General features: G+C 31.0%; 2 protein-coding genes across 2 annotated transcripts; both read left to right on the top strand.

Annotated features, from left to right (window-relative positions):
• Positions 1-519: 519 nt before the first annotated feature.
• LOC25501767 (phosphatidylinositol 4-phosphate 5-kinase 8) lies at positions 520-1485 on the top strand. The gene is made up of 2 exons (XM_013591141.2): positions 520-536; positions 660-1485. Exons 1-2 carry the CDS (start codon positions 520-522, stop codon positions 1483-1485), a joined length of 843 nt encoding a protein of 280 aa, XP_013446595.2.
• LOC25501765 (probable amidase At4g34880) lies at positions 1370-8107 on the top strand. The gene is made up of 7 exons (XM_013591139.3): positions 1370-1510; positions 2310-2454; positions 4016-4589; positions 5402-5613; positions 5786-6022; positions 7153-7345; positions 7453-8107. Exons 2-7 carry the CDS (start codon positions 2417-2419, stop codon positions 7840-7842), a joined length of 1644 nt encoding a protein of 547 aa, XP_013446593.2. The 5' UTR covers positions 1370-1510; positions 2310-2416; the 3' UTR covers positions 7843-8107.
• The last annotated feature ends 9388 nt before the right edge of the window (positions 8108-17495 follow it).

Here is a 17495-nt window from a genome sequence, read left to right as displayed (position 1 = left end):
TGTGATTTTTTTTGTTTTCATATCAAACAAACGTAAAAGTATCATCATCATCAATATATATAGAAGGATTAGAGAAGAGTGGTTAAAAGGTAGTAGAAAAAAAAAGAGATCATCGGAAAAAAGTAAGCAACTTTACTCTATAATTTCTTAGTTATGATTTTATGTTTTCAAATCGGAGGAGAAAGCTTAATCCAAGAAAAAAGGGTTTAGTGTAGTTTGATTAATATATTATCTTGATTCTTGGGTTTAATGCAAACTAATAAAATATAAACCCTAGTATTTCAGTTAACGTTCTCTCTCTTCCCAGAATGAGAATCATTGTTAGTTAGAATCATCAATAAAACCCTGAATTAGGGTTGATTTAAGGAGTTAGTTCAATTGTTTCTGTTGTAGCATTTGTAATTTTACGTGTTTTTCTTTTTTATTCCTCTTCCAAGTTTTGAGTTTGTTTAATTTTGTTCCAGCTTTCTGAACTGATTTTGATTCTATTCAATTTCAATGAGTGAAAGAATGCAAGACATGGAGGATGATGGAAGGTAATATTCAAAGAAACCAAAGCTACTCTATCCAATTCATTCTTCTCTTTTCTTTTGCATTTTCGTTTTTACTGTGTAGCCATTTATTATGATTATGATTTCATCGTTTCTTGTAAAGTGTAGTGTTAAAGAGAAGTCCTTTTCAAATGGGGATGTCTACATTGGTAAATTCAAGGGTGAACTTCTCCATGGCATGGGAAAGTACACATGGACAAATGGAACAATATACGAGGGTGACTGGGTTGATGGAAAAGTGACAGGGAAAGGGATTATGAATTGGGGTAATGGTGCTATTTTCGATGGTTGTTGGTCAAATGGACTTTCACATGGATATGGAGTTTATAGATCTGCAAATGGAAACGTCTACACTGGAAATTGGGAAAAAGGGGAAAGGCATGGAAAAGGGATTATGAAATGGGCTAACGATGATGTTTTCGATGGTTATTGGTCAAATGGACATAAACATGGATATGGAGTTTATAGATTTGCAAATGGGGATGTCTATGCTGGAAATTGGGAAAAAGGAGAAAAGGATGGAAAAGGGATTATGAATTGGGGTAATGGTGCTATTTTCGATGGTTATTGGTCAAATGGACTTTCACATGGATATGGAGTTTATAGATCTGCTAATGGAAACGTCTACACTGGAAATTGGGAAAAAGGGGAAAGGGATGGAAAAGGGATTATGAAATGGGCTAACGGTGATGTTTTCGATGGTTATTGGTCAAATGGACAGAAACATGGCTATGGAGTTTATAGATTTGCAAATGGAGATGTCTACACTGGAAATTGGAAAAATAATAAAATGGATGGAAGAGGGATTATGAATTGGTCAAATGGAACAATGTACGAGGGCGATTGGGTTGATGGACAAATGATAGGGAATGGATTGATGATACCAGGCTTTCTATGTACCTTTTTGAAGACTATCAGACCCATTATCATCTGAAGCTTAATTTTCAACTTAGCGTCATGTAAGTTATTTGATCTTTAATAGTATTATGGAAAACTGGTATGATATTCATGGTTATTATTATTATTTTCATCTTTCTATCAACTGTTCTATACTTAATTATTTTATAATCATGGCCTTGTATAGAAAATTATTTGACTAATAGATCAGATGGCTTCAAGGCTTTATGAAAATGGCTTCAGACTGTTCGATAAGTTCCATGAGGTTTTAGTTTATTAGTCTATTCATGTATACTTGTTGCTTGATTCCCAAGTCTACTTAACATAAGAAATAATTTATTGCGTAAGTTATGTGTGTAATGTTGTAAATGGAAAATTGGAAATACTGACAGAATTTTTTTAGTATGGATAAAGAATGTAAACAAGTTACGGTACGTGAATTCCACAGAAATAGATGACAGGGTTCCTATCTAAAGGGTTTCAGTTTTTCCAATTATCAATTATAAGCTTAACTCAAATGGGTGGCTGTTTAGTTTGCATCTCTTTTCACTTTTAACGCATATCAACTTAATCTCAGTAATATGATTATTAGTTTAAACTTTGGTGGACTATTTTAGTGGCCTCATTATTCACCTTTGATAGCTAGCTTTCAAGGGAGGATTCCCCACGTGCTTAGATACTTATCAAAACGATGTGGTGTGATATACGGTTGAAAACATGTAAACATTTTTTTATATATATAAATATAAAAGCTCTTAATTATAATCTTTAAACATGTACTCATCTTGTATCGTATTATAGTAACTGTGTGTTTATGGCATCAATTCTCATGTTCATGAGTGTTTAAATTTTCTTATGCAGAGATCATGACTACAACAAAGGGTGATCTCATAGATGTACAAATGTACTTAGTATTACTGATGAACATGATGATTAGGGGAGGAGCAGTTGCTATAGGAGTCTAGGAGATGAAGATGCAGAGCATTCAGCTCTTTCATATGTCTTTGTCTGTTCTTTTTTGACATCAAGTTGAACTCTATTATCTAGTTTTAGTTTTTGGATTTCATCTATTATTCACTAGCACTAATTCTCATAACATCTCACTTTGTTATAAAAAATGATCATCTATTCTATTTTTCACTACTACTAATTCTCAAAACATTTTACCTTGTTGAGTATTAGTTGAGACTAAAACGTTTGTCATTCCTATATTTTGACAAGTCTTCTAACTCTCAGTTTCTTCATAGCTTGATAACTTGAGATTCCCTCTAGCTATCTGGTTGTTTGATTGTTGCTTTTTAATGCTTGTTGTCATTCATCATTGAGTGGTTGGTCTTCTTGTTGCAAATTTACCTTTTGTGCATGAGATCCCTGTATGCAATTTGTGTAGCTTCATTACATGGTTAAATCATTGAACACCTTAATGATTAAAAGCTGATTGGTTCTGTTTTCTTCTCACTTCTCATTCATAAAACATAACAAGAAAAAGAAAGAAACATAGGAAAAATACTGGGTAAATGAGTATATATATATATATGGCAGATCAAGTGAGAGCATGTTTTATTGTGAGAGATGAGAGGATAAAATTGTGACTGTTAGTAGGTGGTGTACCACTGAGGGTGAGGTTTTTGAGGTTGTTTCAGGTTTCGATTCCACAATCCTCGTCAGTAGGTGGTATATGCTCTTGGGTCGATGATGGGTGGGTGTGGGACATGATATGGAGGCGTAGATTGTTTGTTTGGGAGAACACTTAAGTGGTTGATTTATTGAATGTGATGGGCGAGTGCCCGTTGTCTGACGGTGTGGATTCTTGATCTTGGAAGCTTAGTTTGGAGGGAGTGTACTCTGTTCGATCTGCATCTCTGATGAAAATAAATAAACTTGATCCTGTGGTAACACCTTTTTCATTCTTTAGTAGCATACTTGCTATTGGAGGTTATCTTGGAGTGATTGTTCCAGCAGGATATGAAAAAGGTCAGCCATTTGGAATTTGCTTTGGAGGTTTGAAAGGGTCAGAGCCAAAGTTGATTGAGATTGCTTATTCATTTGAGCAAGCAACTTTGATCAGAAAGCCACCACCCCTTAGGAAGTTGGAAGTTACAAGTTTGAAGTAGTAATGTTTTAGAGCTTAACAGCAAACCAAAAGTTGTGATTTTAGCACAATGATGCATTGAGTTTGTTTTAATAGAGACATTAAATTAATATTGATATTCTGAAAATAGTTGTGAGTGTTCAAAATTTTACCATCGACTTTCTGATATTGAGTTGTAAAATTTTGCTTTCGCAGATATAAGCACTAAATTACAGAAATATTTAATAGAAACAATAAATTAATGTTGATATTTTGTAAATAGTCTTGGGTTTTTAAAATTTTATCATATCAACTTTCACATATCGGCACATAAAAATTTGTTTTCAAAGATATAAGCACATGAAATCTGCAGCAGATGCAGTTCAAATATTTAAAAAATTTCATCCATTGGCTTCTTTCTTCTCTGCTTTTCTTTTTTCCTCAGAGCTAACACAGCAAGTATAGAGAACAATCATTAAGAATAAAAATATTTCAGTGTAGATATTGGGAAGGTTTCATCACTCATGGTCATGGATTCAGCACTTGCATGTTCATTAATCCAATTCCTTATACTAGTTACATTCTCCTCTATGCTACTGCTACCAACAACCTTGGCCAGTGAATTCTCAATCAAGGAAGCAACTGTGCAAGATCTTCAACTAGCTTTCCAAAGAAACCAATTAACATCAAGACAACTTGTTGAGTTTTACCTCAACCAAATCAAAATACAAAACCCAGTTCTAAAAGGAGTCTTGGAGGTGAATCCAGATGCATTAGCACAAGCAGATAAAGCTGACCAAGAGAGAAGGGAAAAAACACCAAGTTCTCTTTCAAGGTTGCATGGAATACCTATTTTGGTTAAGGATAACACTGCAACTAAGGATAGATTGAACACTACTGCTGGCTCTTTTGCACTTCTTGGCTCAGTCGTGCCAAGAGATGCAGGTGTGGTTACCAAGTTAAGGAAAGCTGGTGCTATCATATTAGGGAAGGCCACTTTGAGTGAGTGGTCACATTACAGGTCTAGTAAAGTTCCTGGTGGTTGGAATGCTAGAGGTGGACAAGGAAAGGTAATTTACTACTACTTCTTACTTAATTTGAGTTTGGTCGTGCTTTTAAATTCAAATCTATCACTCTTAAAAATTTCATTACATTGCATATCATGCATGTACTTGACTAGCTCTTCAGAGTTTTTATAGTTTACTACTTATTGTGGACTTCTTGTACATTTGGATTCTACTAAGTAGTTACCAATTTACCTAATTGTAAATCAACAAAGAATATGTAGCTGAATCAGAGCTGGCCTAAGATTGAGTAAGGGCTAAGTGTCCGTTCGGTAAAAATGATTTTTTGAAATCGGTTTTAGTTGAAAGTGAGTTGAACGTTAAGTGATTGATGTTTGAATACATTCACAAAGATTTTTATCAATTTTTGTTTGTATAGTTTGGATCATAATTGCTTTTATATATGTCAATAAGTTTGAGAATTGGTTCTTTTTTACCGCAAAAGCTAGAAATTTAGCTTTTAGGTATAATTGATTTTGGGACTGAAATCAGTTCCAAAGTCAGAAGCCAAACACAACAATATATAGTCAAATCACGTTTGAATAACCGAAACTCGATTTTGGGAGGTACAAATTTGGAATCAAACGTAGGCTAAATCAAACTTAGAAATTATCCTTTTTGTGTTAAATGAAGAGCCATAGAGACTGACCCCTTTTTCGCACTTATGAGGCATTATTAAAAAAATAGCCACTGATAGTAAATAATTTTTTTTCTGAGGCCTAAAGCAATGGCTTGATTATCCCCTTCTTCTTATTGGAACTTTAGTATGAATGATTCTTGAAAATGAGGAGTTCAAACATGTGCTTTTTGTTGTGCAGAATCCATACACATTGGATGATCCTTGTGGTTCAAGTAGTGGATCGGCAATATCAGTAGCAGCAAATCTGGTTACTGTGTCACTTGGTACTGAAACCGATGGCTCCATTTTATGCCCTTCAGGCCTTAACTCTGTGGTGGGCCTTAAACCAACAGTTGGTCTCACTAGTAGAGCAGGTGTAGTTCCAATTAGCCCAAGGCAAGACACAGTTGGGTAAGCACGCTTGGGTGCACACACTCACACTGTTACCATTTTGCAAATTCAATGGACTAAATTGACCGACAGTTACAATTTCACGGACTAAAATGCCTATTTACTCATTTTTTATGTCAAAAGACATTTTGCTATAGTAATTGTGTAACATTAATGGTGTGGTTTTTTACAGGCCAATTTGTAGGACTGTATCAGATGCTGCTTGTGTTCTTGAAACCATAGCAGGCATCGACACTTTTGATAAGGCAACAGTTGAAGCATCAAAGTATATCCCAAAAGGTGGCTATGCTCAATTTCTAAAGAAAGACGGACTAAGAGGAAAGAGATTAGGAGTAGTGAGATACTACTACGAGTTTGGAAATGACACTTTTATGCATGAAACTTTCAACTTACACCTAAAAACGTTAAGGTAATTACTCTAAACTATTATCTGTCAAGTTCTATCACTGCTAAAGAAGTTTTAATAAGCCTCATGTACATAGATTAGTATTTAAAACCTGTGCAACACATGGTTAGATAACACTTGTTTATAAGTTTTTTTGTATTCATTGTCTATTATTTTATTTGGCCACAATTATATAGGAGAAATCACAGACAATTATTTTGTCTTTGATGCCTATAGACAATCCTTTGGGAGTTGTTTGTTATTGTCGGCCAACAACTTGAGGTTTGATATAATCTGTGTATTAAATAAATCACAGCTCTGAATTCTCTTTCGCAAAAAGTTGTAGCTTACAATGCTAATAATAACATGTCTTCGTGATCTGATCAAAGTTGCAACTTTACTTTGAAGCTATATAATGCTATTCATCAGTAGAGTAGATATGTTAACAATGTAAACCTGTCGTCAATCTTGAATGAATCTAATGACAGTTTTTGGTAATCATATTTTTTTGACAAACCATGGCTGATCATGTTAAATGATGTGATCTAGAGCTCTTAAAATCAAATCAACTAAGCTGATATAGTATAAATATCACATTTGGCAAACAATTTTCAACAGTGCTTGCTTTGAATCTTCCTGTGTTGATTAATTGGAAGAGTAGGTATGTCCAACACAATTAAACTGTCCAAAATTTGGGGAATGGTGACAAATCAGATTTTGTTACATTACCTATCGCTCCTGAAAAGAAGTAGTTACAAGAACCATACGTCAGACCTATTTACTATTTACATTTACATTAAACTATGTTAGAATTTGAAGATCGATGTTAAGGAGCGAAGAACTCCCATTAAGCAGGCGTATAGTGGAAAGTATAAGAAGGGTGTGGAGGATGATACTCATGTGGAACTATAACAGATGTAACTACTAACTAACTTACTGCAGTTTAGTTAGTTAGAAATCAGAGGAGATATAAATACAACTAGTAGAATGTAAGTATGTAACATTGTAGATAATTGTAGTGTAGAGTGACAGTCTCTCGAATACTTGTAATTCAGTTCATTACATTCTTGCTGTAAAGATTCACATTCTGTCATCAAGATTTCCCATTCCCAGTGAACAACCCTATCAATTGATAACATTGTTGAAATTATCAGGCAAAGAGGTGCAGTTTTGGTTGACAATTTGAAGATTGATAACATTGATGAAATTCTCAGTGCTCCAAGTGAATCTATTGCTTTGAACTTTGAATTCAAATTATCATTGAATGAATACCTGAAAGATTTAGTAGCTTCACCGGTGAACAGTTTGGCAGATGTGATAGCCTTCAATGAGAAACACCCAAAATTGGTCGGTATATGTGTGTGTGTGTGATTTTGCTATTTATTTGTGTATATTAATTGGATTTTAATTAATATTGATCACTATAGAATCTGAATTGTTGTATAAAATTGTAGGAGAAAATGGAGTATGGCCAAGATGTATTGGTGCAAGCTGAAAAGACAAACGGTTTTGGGAAAGCAGAAAAAGAAGCATTATTGAATATGTCAAGATGGTCAGAAAATGGGTTTGAGAAACTGATGAAAATAAATAAACTTGATGCTGTAATGACACCTTTTTGGTCCTTTAGCCACATACTGGCTATTGGAGGTTATCCTGGAGTGAGTGTTCCAGCAGGATATGAAAAGGGTGTACCATTTGGAATTTGTTTTGGTGGTTTGAAAGGGTCAGAGCCAAAGTTGATTGAAATTGCTTATTCATTCGAGCAAGCAACTTTGATCAGAAAGCCACCTCCCCTTAGGAAGTTGGAAATTACAAATAAGATGGCTTCAACACAAATTATTTGAGCATTAATCTTGAGCATTAATGGCTTCAACACAAATAAGTTGGAAATTGCTTATCCTGGAGTGAATTTTCTTGCTCAAATACTGGCTTTCTAATGGGAGGTGGCTTTTTGATCATCTCCATGTTGAGAAGTTCACCAAGTAAAATGGCTTCAACACAAATTATTTCCCTTGACAGATTTGTTATTTCTAACAACTTGATGTAGTAAAACAGTTCCTACTACATTATTCACAGTGATCAAATCATTAGTTTTAGTCCTTCACTTAAGCCCACTACTCTACTCAAAGTTGGCTTATTTTTTTTAGAAAATATGATATTTTCTCTACAAGAGTTCAACAGAAAAAATAGGGTTGAAAATGCACATTATCTTAACTTGTCAAACTATCATGAATGATCTAGAGTTCCAGACATCTACTAACAAAAGAAAAGATCCATTTCATTTGAATGATATTTTCTTTTTACATGTGTTCAGGGTGGGGTTTAGCATGCACAAGGGAAAGATTTGTGCACCATGCACAAGTTGTGCATTTAAGAGCTGAAATCAATTTTGGGCCATTGATTTATTAATATAAAGCTCCAACGGTCCAGATCTGCTCCAATTGTGTGATGGGTGACCTGCTGCTTTTGTACACGCGGGTCCCACGGATTGAATAAATGATACTCCCTCCATCCCAAATTGTATGACGTTTTGGGCATTTCACACATATTAAGAAATGTAATTAATATTGTGTGGGAAAGAGATATTATGAGTTGTTTTACAAAATTATCCTTAATAAATGATATGGGAAAGATAAATGAAAGAATTGAAAAAAAGAAAGAGTAATAAATAGTTAAGGATATAATAGGAAAAATAACATTAATATTTCATTGGTATTCTAAAGTGACATACAATTTGGGACAAATATTTTTTTTTAAAGTGACATACAATTTGGGACGGAGGGAGTAGTATTTTAATGGTTTTTTGGTAGATGTTGTATTGGGCTTATATTACCAAACCAGGCCCAAGCTTAAATAGAACAAGGCCCCATAACATTATCAATTAATTTTGGTAGAAGGAAATTTAGCAATTTTCCTTAAATCATAATATAAATAAAATATACCATAAATTATATTTATAAATTAAATATATAATAAATCATAATTATAAATTAAAGATACATTAATTCGAAAAAGAATAAAATTTAGTAGAAATTTTTTTTTTGTTTTCGATAAATTTAGAATATTGGTTTTTAAAATTTAGATAATAGGATTTTTTTTTCGATAAATCATATTTAAAATTTAGCTAATTGGATTTTTTTATTTTCGAAAATTTAGAATATTTAATAATTGGATAAAAACTTAATAATTAGATTATTTTTTATTTTTCGAAGAATAAGATAATTGGATAAAAATTTAGAAATTGTTTTTAGAATATGAATAAATTGGGAAAAAATAGACATTTTAGTCACTATTATAAACAAAATATAACATGTTAGATTTATTTAATAAATAGTTTGTGTGATGTATATTAAAGACCAAATAGATTAATTATTAAATAAATATAAAATGTCAAGTTTTGCTTATTTTGGTGACCTAAGTGTGTACATTATTGTTCAATGGGTTAAGGTAAATGGACATTAAAATACGCAAAACATTTATACATTAGCAAGTTTGAGTTGATGTATTGTTAATAATTTTTTTTTGCATTTTTTATTCTTGAGTTTATTTAATTAATGTATTATTATGTTATTTTCATTTTAACGTGTTTAAAAAATAGTTTTAATTTGTTATCTATATTGAATTTATAAATTAGTTTTATAATAATAACGATAAAAATAATTAAATACAATCCACGTAGTGAATATCTTGAGTAATCAATTAATATTTATCCAAGTACTTTAAGTATAAGATTCTTGTTGTTAGCGTAAGATATGTGGGTTTGATTTGTCGTTGTTACAGGCTTGATTTGTCGATAACAAGAGTTTGATTAGTCATTGAACGTTCATCCAAGTACTTTGACTCCAAGATCTTTCAGTTAGGGTAAGAGTTGTGAGTTTGATTAGTCGTTTTGAAATCTTGGAAGTAGTTTAGGTTAAAGAATCTTGTCATTAGGGTTAGAGTTGTAAGCTTGATTAGTCGATAAATAGTTTCATTAGTCATTGAACATTCATCCAAGTACTTTGACTCCAAGATTCTTTCAGGTAGGGCAAGAATTTTGAGTTTGATCAATTGTTTTGAAATCTTGTAAGTAGTTTAGGTGGAAGAATCTTGTCATTAGGGTTAGAGTTGTCATTAGGGTGATAGGATGGTTAGTTGATAACAAGAGTTTCATTAGTCAGTGAACATTCATCCAGGTACTTTGACTCCAAGATTCTTTCAGTTAGGTTAAGAGTTGTGAGTTTGATCAATCGCTGTGAAATCTTAGAAGTAGTTTAGGTCAAAGAATCTTGTCATTAAGGTGAGATTTATGTTATATTTGAAGAAGAAAAACTTGAAGGGATAGATATGAAGTTAGTGTTAGACTTTATTTGTCTTTTTTAAATCCATAATTTTTTTTTAATTTTCACAATTTTGTTCTTTCTATTAGGGCTGAACTTTATTTGATCTTCCTTTTCAAATTCATCATTTTCATAATTTTCACAATTTTGTTCCTTCTAGTAGGGTTGGACTTTATTTGTTATTCCTTTTCAAATTAATCATTTTTCTAATTTCCACAATTTTGTTCCTTTTACTATGGTTTGACTTTATTTGATATTCCTTTTCAAACTATTGTTCCTTCTACTAGGGTTGGATTTTATCTACTCTTCCTTTTCAAATTTATCATTTTTCTAATTTCAACAGATTTGTTCATTCTACTAGGGTTGGACATTATTTAATATTCCTTTTCAATTTCATCATAGTATAGAGTCTAAAAGATCTGAAAGAAGTTATTTTCTTTATATATAATATAAATTATGTGAAACGAATATATTAACATAAAAAGGGTGTTATTTTTTAAATAAATGTAATGAATTGAATACTAACTAAAAAAACTTAATGTCATTTTAATTATTGTTTTTGGTAGAATCATATTACTCAATCTCATAAGTCCTAGCTCAACTGACAAAAATGCTAAAATTCTTTGGCCGAACGTCATGATCGGGATTTGAACCCCGGTACCTCCCCTTTGTATGTGAGTTTATGATTGCCCAAAAAAAAGAATCATATTACTCACTTTTCCTTTTTCTCTTTTGCCAAAATAATCAAATTTCATTTCCCTCTTATGTCAAAATAATAAAATTTCATCTCCCTCCAATTTCACTTTTCCTCTCATGCCAAAATAGTTGAATTTCATTTTCCTCTTATACCACTATTTCCACTTGGCTCCAACATTTCCCTCCATTTAATTAAAAGAAAGAAAGAACAAAAGTCACTTCATATTTTCTTCTTCTTCTTATTCTTTCTCATTTTTTTCGTCACCACCACCACCAAGTTCCGGTCACCATAACTTTTTCGTCCGGCCTCCTTTAAAATCCCCTCCATCACCATTGAATTCCTCTCTTCTTCCTCTACAAAAGCCATCAATTTTTTTTTAGATTGGAGAAGTTTAATTTTCGAGATCTCCCCCTTCTCTCTTGTTTTTCGGCCACCGTGAGTTGCCATTGAGAAAACCAAACCCAACATATTCTTCCTCATGATGTCAGCAACAAAACCCCTATGTTTATTTTGCAATCGGAGCAACTTTGTTGGCGATCACCGTGCCAGAGTTCACCTCTGCCGTGCGCGACTGCAGACCAACATTTCTAACTGTCGTGCAACCGGTGTTGGTCTCTTAGCCTCTTTTATTGACCAAAATTTATCTATAAAAAAAATAAAGTTTCTTTCAGATATGGTTTCTCGGCCTCTTTTATTGGCCAGCAACACTAGTATTCAACAACCATATAGCATAATAAAACTTTAAGTTGAAAGATTTCAGAAATCAACCAAGAGATTTAATGAATCCAGATCTATAAACCACACTAAGCTGCAATCTCCAAACTTCAAAAGAAAATGAAATAATATTGAACAATTTTGTTGATGAAGAAGAATTTAAGTTAATGGGTAGGTTTTTTTTTTCCTTCATAAAAGCAAAAATTAAACTTGTCATCATTAATTTAAAACAAAATTTTAACAACTGCCTTCAACAAAATGACAAAAACATGAAAACCAAACAGATCCTCATAATAATGTTGTCTCTAAACAAAATCAGGAAAATAAAAAACACCTCAAAACCGCCTATGTATTAGTGGCTCTAGTGTAAATCTGCTAACTAGAATGAGCAGACACCAACCTAACCAAACCTCTTGCCATCAAATCTTTGATTGCACAACCTATGATAAACAAAGTTTTATTCATACCTTTAAGTTGAAAATGAATCTAGATCTATAAACCAAACTAAGCTGCAATCTCCATATCAATAAAGAAAAATGAAATAATGTTGAACAATTTTGTTGATGAAGAAGAACTTTAAGTTAAGCATGAAGGAGAAAGCATATATGGAAATGTCAAGAACATGGGTGGCTATGGAGATGAAGAAAAATGAACAAAGCTCAAAATGATTTAAAGGGTGTTTCACATGTGAAGAAGGAAAATCTGAATTACTACTTTTCATGTTTCAATTTTAGGGAGTATACAAGTTATTGCTGATAAGTGGTGGTTTTTTAGGAGGGTGTGAGCAGCAGAAACAATAAATGGAATATTTTACAAACGAGAAGCTATGAATTAGAAACAAGCAAACTCATCACTGGACTGAGGTTTAATGATTCGATGTTTTCTCAAAATATCAAATCAATTGAAATGAATTAGTCTGTTTTATTTGGTTTAAATTAGATTTTGTGAGAAAATATTACAAAAATCAAATCAACTATTTTTTATTGGTTTGAATTCTTTTCTCTCTTCTAAATCGAGTTAAACGGACTCCTTACACCCCTACTAATGGCAATGATTAAGATTTTGAAATATTGCTAAGTGATCGATTAATTAATTATTCTAGGTAATTTCAATATTAGACGCCATCTATCTTATAATAAGTGTTATTTTTGTATAGATAAATAAAGGTTGAAATATGATTTTAGTCCCTTCAAATATAGCGAATTTGGGTTTTGGTTCCTGGTAATTTTTATTTTTTTTGAAATCCATCCCTACAAAAAAAAATATTTTTTAAAATAGTTCCTGAACCCACTTTTATGCTGATTTGGCCGATTTAAGCAGACGTGGCATGTGCTGATTGTATCACTAATGTTGACTTGGTATTATTTAAAAATTAAAAAACGTTTTGATAATTTATTTTAACATTTATAAATAAAAAAAATAAAAAAAAAGATAACATCATTAAATTAAAACAAATAGCTTCATCTTCTTCTTGAAGCTTCATCTTCTTCATGAAGCTTTTTGCTTATGCTCTCAAACCTCTTCTTATTCCTTGAAAAAAATCACCTCTTTCAAAATTCTCAACTCCTCCTTCCCTATTAAGAAACTCAAATCTGAACATTATGTTTTAGAAATCCATAGCAGAATTTTTATTATGCAGTAGCTGTTATTTAAAAAAACAGAGTTTTAGAAACCCAGATCTGAACGCCTCAAGCTGCAAATCAAAGTCGAGACTTACAGATTCACAACCTCCGGATTTAGCGCTGCTGAAACCCAGATTTTGATTCTGACTCTAACGCTTTGTCATCATGTTACGATGCATCATTCTGACAAACTAAGCAACACAATCGTCACTTTGGATTTTGATTACTTGTTGTTTTTCCAATCTAAATGAATTCGCCACTACCTTGTTATTATTGTTCCAATTTTGTTGTTGTTCCAATCTTCATCATTAACATCACGAAATTGAATTTTATGAGCTATGATTAATCTTCATAGATCCATTTATATTTTATTTTTATTGTTATTAACATGATTTTTTAAATAGTAAAAATAAAATAATTGCCATTTAGATGCCAACGTACACATGTTTACACAGTCAACACATGCCACGTCTACTTAAAGGTGTCAAATCAACATGAAAGTTGGGCCAATGACTTTTTTAAAAAACAAAAAAATTTATAGGGATGAATTTCAATATTTTTTTTTTTAATTTGCAGGGACTAAAAACATATTTTAGCCATAAATAAATTGTTTTAAAATGAATGACATTTTGACTGTGTTTGGTAACACAAATAAACTAGCTTACACCTTGTTGGACTAGCTTATAAGCTTGTTGGATGAAAACATGATGTGTTGGATAACAAGCTTTTCTCACGAGCTTATAACTTTTTTTTAGAAGCTATTTCAAGTAGCTTTTTAGCTTATAACTTATAGCTTTTTACGTTTCTTCCATTTTAACCTTTAATATATATTTTTTTTTATAAAAATAAATTGCACCCTAAAAAGGAAAAAACTGCCCACGTTCCTTTTTTTGGTTGAAGAAAACTGCCCACTTAGTTACTACTTTATTATTCATTTTTCTTCAATTCTCTTTTTTTCGGTTGCTTTTTATTTTTTTTAACTCTAGTTCTTTTTTTTAGGATTTATTTATTTTTTTCCGGTCAAGTTTTAGGATTAATTCTAGTTCTTTGAAATATTCTTCCAAAAGGGACACATTCTATTGAACTTATATATTCATAGTATCATTTTTTAAAACTTATTTACTGATTCAAATAAAAAGAAAAAAAAATGAAAAAAATATAAAAATGAAGTCAGACAAGATTTGATAAAAAAATATATCAATTAAATTTATAAATCACAGTTATCATTTTAAAGATAAAAAATACTTTGAAATAAATTAAATATTTAAGATAAATATATCAGATGAAAATATTTATAAATGGAATTTATAGAAAAGAGTTAATAGGCATTTACACCCCTGTAATATAGGTTACTTTTGGTTTTCCCCCCTGTAATTTTTTTTTTTTGGATTCGGTCCTTGTAAAATTTTTTTGTTTTGGCAAACCCCCCTAGACCAACTGACTGTGCATTTTTGCTGATGTGGCATGTTGCGTCACTTTTTTTGGATGACGTGGCGCGCTGACTGTATAATTTTTTTTTTTTTATGGGATACATGTGGCATTAATGATTTTTTTTTTAAAAAACGTAACAATATTATAAAAAAAATAAAATAAATTCTAGAAAAATAAAAATGTTAATAAAAATGATTAAAAAAACGAAAATAATTATGGAAAAATTAGTAAAAATCTGGTAAATGAAAAATAATGAAAAAATATAGAAAATTTAGTAAAAAAAATTCTGGAATAATTTAAAAAATCTGGTAAAATGAAAAAATATAGAAAATTTAATAAAATAAAATCTGGAAAAATTAATATATTTCAAAAAATTCATATTTCCATATTATTTTCAATAGAGGAAAAATTAAAAAATTCTGGAAAAATAAAAAAAATTCATATTTTTTTTCGAAATTAAGAAGATTTATTTTATAATAAAATAAAAAATTCAGCAACTTAAAATATTTCAAAATTTATGAATCTAGTAAGAATAGAATTAAAAATGAAAGTTCAGATTTTTCTTTCGAAATTAAAAAGTTTGTTTTTTTATTTTTTATACAGAAAATCAAAATATTGGAAAGTATATTTATAATTAAAAAAACATAACATTAGATCATGAGGAATAGAATTTCGATATATATTAATTTTATTTATAGAATTTCGATTTTTTTAATAATTTTAATTTAATTCAGATTTTTTTTAATAATTTTTTTGAAAATTTCGATATATATTAATTTTTTTTTTTTAAATTTTCTAGATTTTACTAGAATTTTTAAATTTTTCCAGATTTTTTTCATTTTTCCATAATTATTTTCGTTTTTTAATCATTTTCATAAATATTTTTATTTTTCCAGAATTTATTTTATAAATTTTTTAATTTTTTTTAAAAAAAATCATAAATGCCACGTGTACCCCATAAAAAAATAAAAAATAAAAATAATTATACAGTCAGCGCGCCACGTCATCCGAAAAAGGTGACGCAGCATGCCACATCAGCAAAAATGCACAGTCAGCTGGTCTAGGGGGGTTTTCCAAAACAAAAAAAATTTACAAGGACCGAATCCAAAAAAATATTTTTACAGGGGGCAAAACCAAAAGTGACCTATATTACAGGGGGTAAAAGCCTATTAACCTGTGAAGCCCCGATACTTCAAAATGGATGACGTACCGTATCCCCTGCGTATCCTGCACCGATACCTGCCCGATACTTTCCGATACGTATCCGGAGAGTATCTAAATATTAAATTTTATTTTTTTAAAAAATAATTATCCGATACTTTCCGATACATCCCGATACGCACGGATACTTGTGTTTTTTTATATTATTTTGATTTCTGTTTTTTTTTTTTGTGTAAAAAATAAGAATAAAAACATTATATTACTATAATATATATATATTTCCTTTATCTTTCTTTGGTGCCAGTACGACCCACACCACACCACACAACCAATTGCATCTTTCCCTTTCTAAGAAATTAGGGTTTCAACTTTTTCTTCCAAAGTGGTCGCCGTCCACTTTGGCCACCGTCGAACTATCCAAAAGCTTGCTTTAAAGCTTCCTGTGCAACCTTGTTCTTCCTCCTGTTGTGAGAGAAATTTGAGTACTTTCTCTTTTATCCATTCTTTGAAAAGAAACAAAATGGATCCAAAAAGGGTAGAAGATTTGGTTTATGTGCATATTAATCTTCGACTATTGTCAAGGAAAGAATGTGGATATAAGAAAGGACAATCAAGAATGTGGGACATTAGAGGAGATGCGCATGAACCGCTTGATGGTGTTGGAATTGAGTTAGCAGAGTTGTCTTTGGATGAACCGGATTTGGAAGTTGATCTGTATCTTGATGATGGGAATGGAGGAGAGGAGATGTAAACGTCAGTTACTTGTTAGTGTTAACTCTTAGTACTGATGTGTTCTTTTTTTGGATATAGTGATTCTTTTTTGGATCGATATAGTATATCACTAACAAGTTCATTTTGGATATAGTGTAGCATTGATGTATAACACTGATGGTGCTCTTAATTTTGGTATATATTGCGTATGTAATTGACTAATGACCACTCTCTTAATCGTCAATATTATATTTATATTAATGTGCTACGAGTCTGGTTTCTTGTGTTTGTTAATATACTTGCATAATAAAAAAATGGTTATAATTATATAGTACATTTAATTATATAATTTTTTTATTAACGTATCTCAGCCGTATCGTATCTTGATTTTTGAAATTTTGCCGTATCGACGTATCGGTGCAGTATCGTATCCGTATCGTATCTCGTATCCGGGCTTCACAGCTATTAACCTTATAAAAAATAAAGATACATGTACTTTTATGTCATTTTATATTTATCACACATTTCAAAAGCTAATTTTACCAAACACATTAATTTCAAACAGTTAGCTTTTCAGCTATAAACTATCAGCTATCAGCTAACTTATAACTTATTTTTACCAAATAGAGCCTTCGTTTAAAATTTTCTATTCAATACAAAATTATATCTTTCAATTTTCTTTTTAGTTTCTTAACTTAACATGAAAAATTCAAAACACACTTATTAAGAAAACTAAAACATAATAATTTGCGATATATTTTTTTGTGTTCCTCTTAGAATAAGTTTTATAGGAGGATTTAAAAATAATTTTGATTGGTTATTGATCATGGAGAAAGTATAAA

The sequence above is a fragment of the Medicago truncatula genome, chromosome 8 (genome assembly GCF_003473485.1).
Source record: "Medicago truncatula cultivar Jemalong A17 chromosome 8, MtrunA17r5.0-ANR, whole genome shotgun sequence".
Classification (NCBI taxonomy): Eukaryota; Viridiplantae; Streptophyta; class Magnoliopsida; order Fabales; family Fabaceae; genus Medicago; species Medicago truncatula.
The sequence above is the reverse complement of the archived record's forward strand: the minus strand, read 5'-3'. Positions and strand labels throughout refer to the sequence as shown.

Coding starts and splice junctions, on each gene's coding strand:
- LOC25501765 (XM_013591139.3), top strand. CDS start 2,417: ATGAAGATGCAGAGCATTCAGCTCTTTCATATGTCTTT. Junction 5,614..5,785: donor CCAAGGCAAGACACAGTTGG/GTAAGCACGCTT, acceptor GGTTTTTTACAG/GCCAATTTGTAGGACTGTAT. Junction 6,023..7,152: donor TTACACCTAAAAACGTTAAG/GTAATTACTCTA, acceptor TGAAATTATCAG/GCAAAGAGGTGCAGTTTTGG.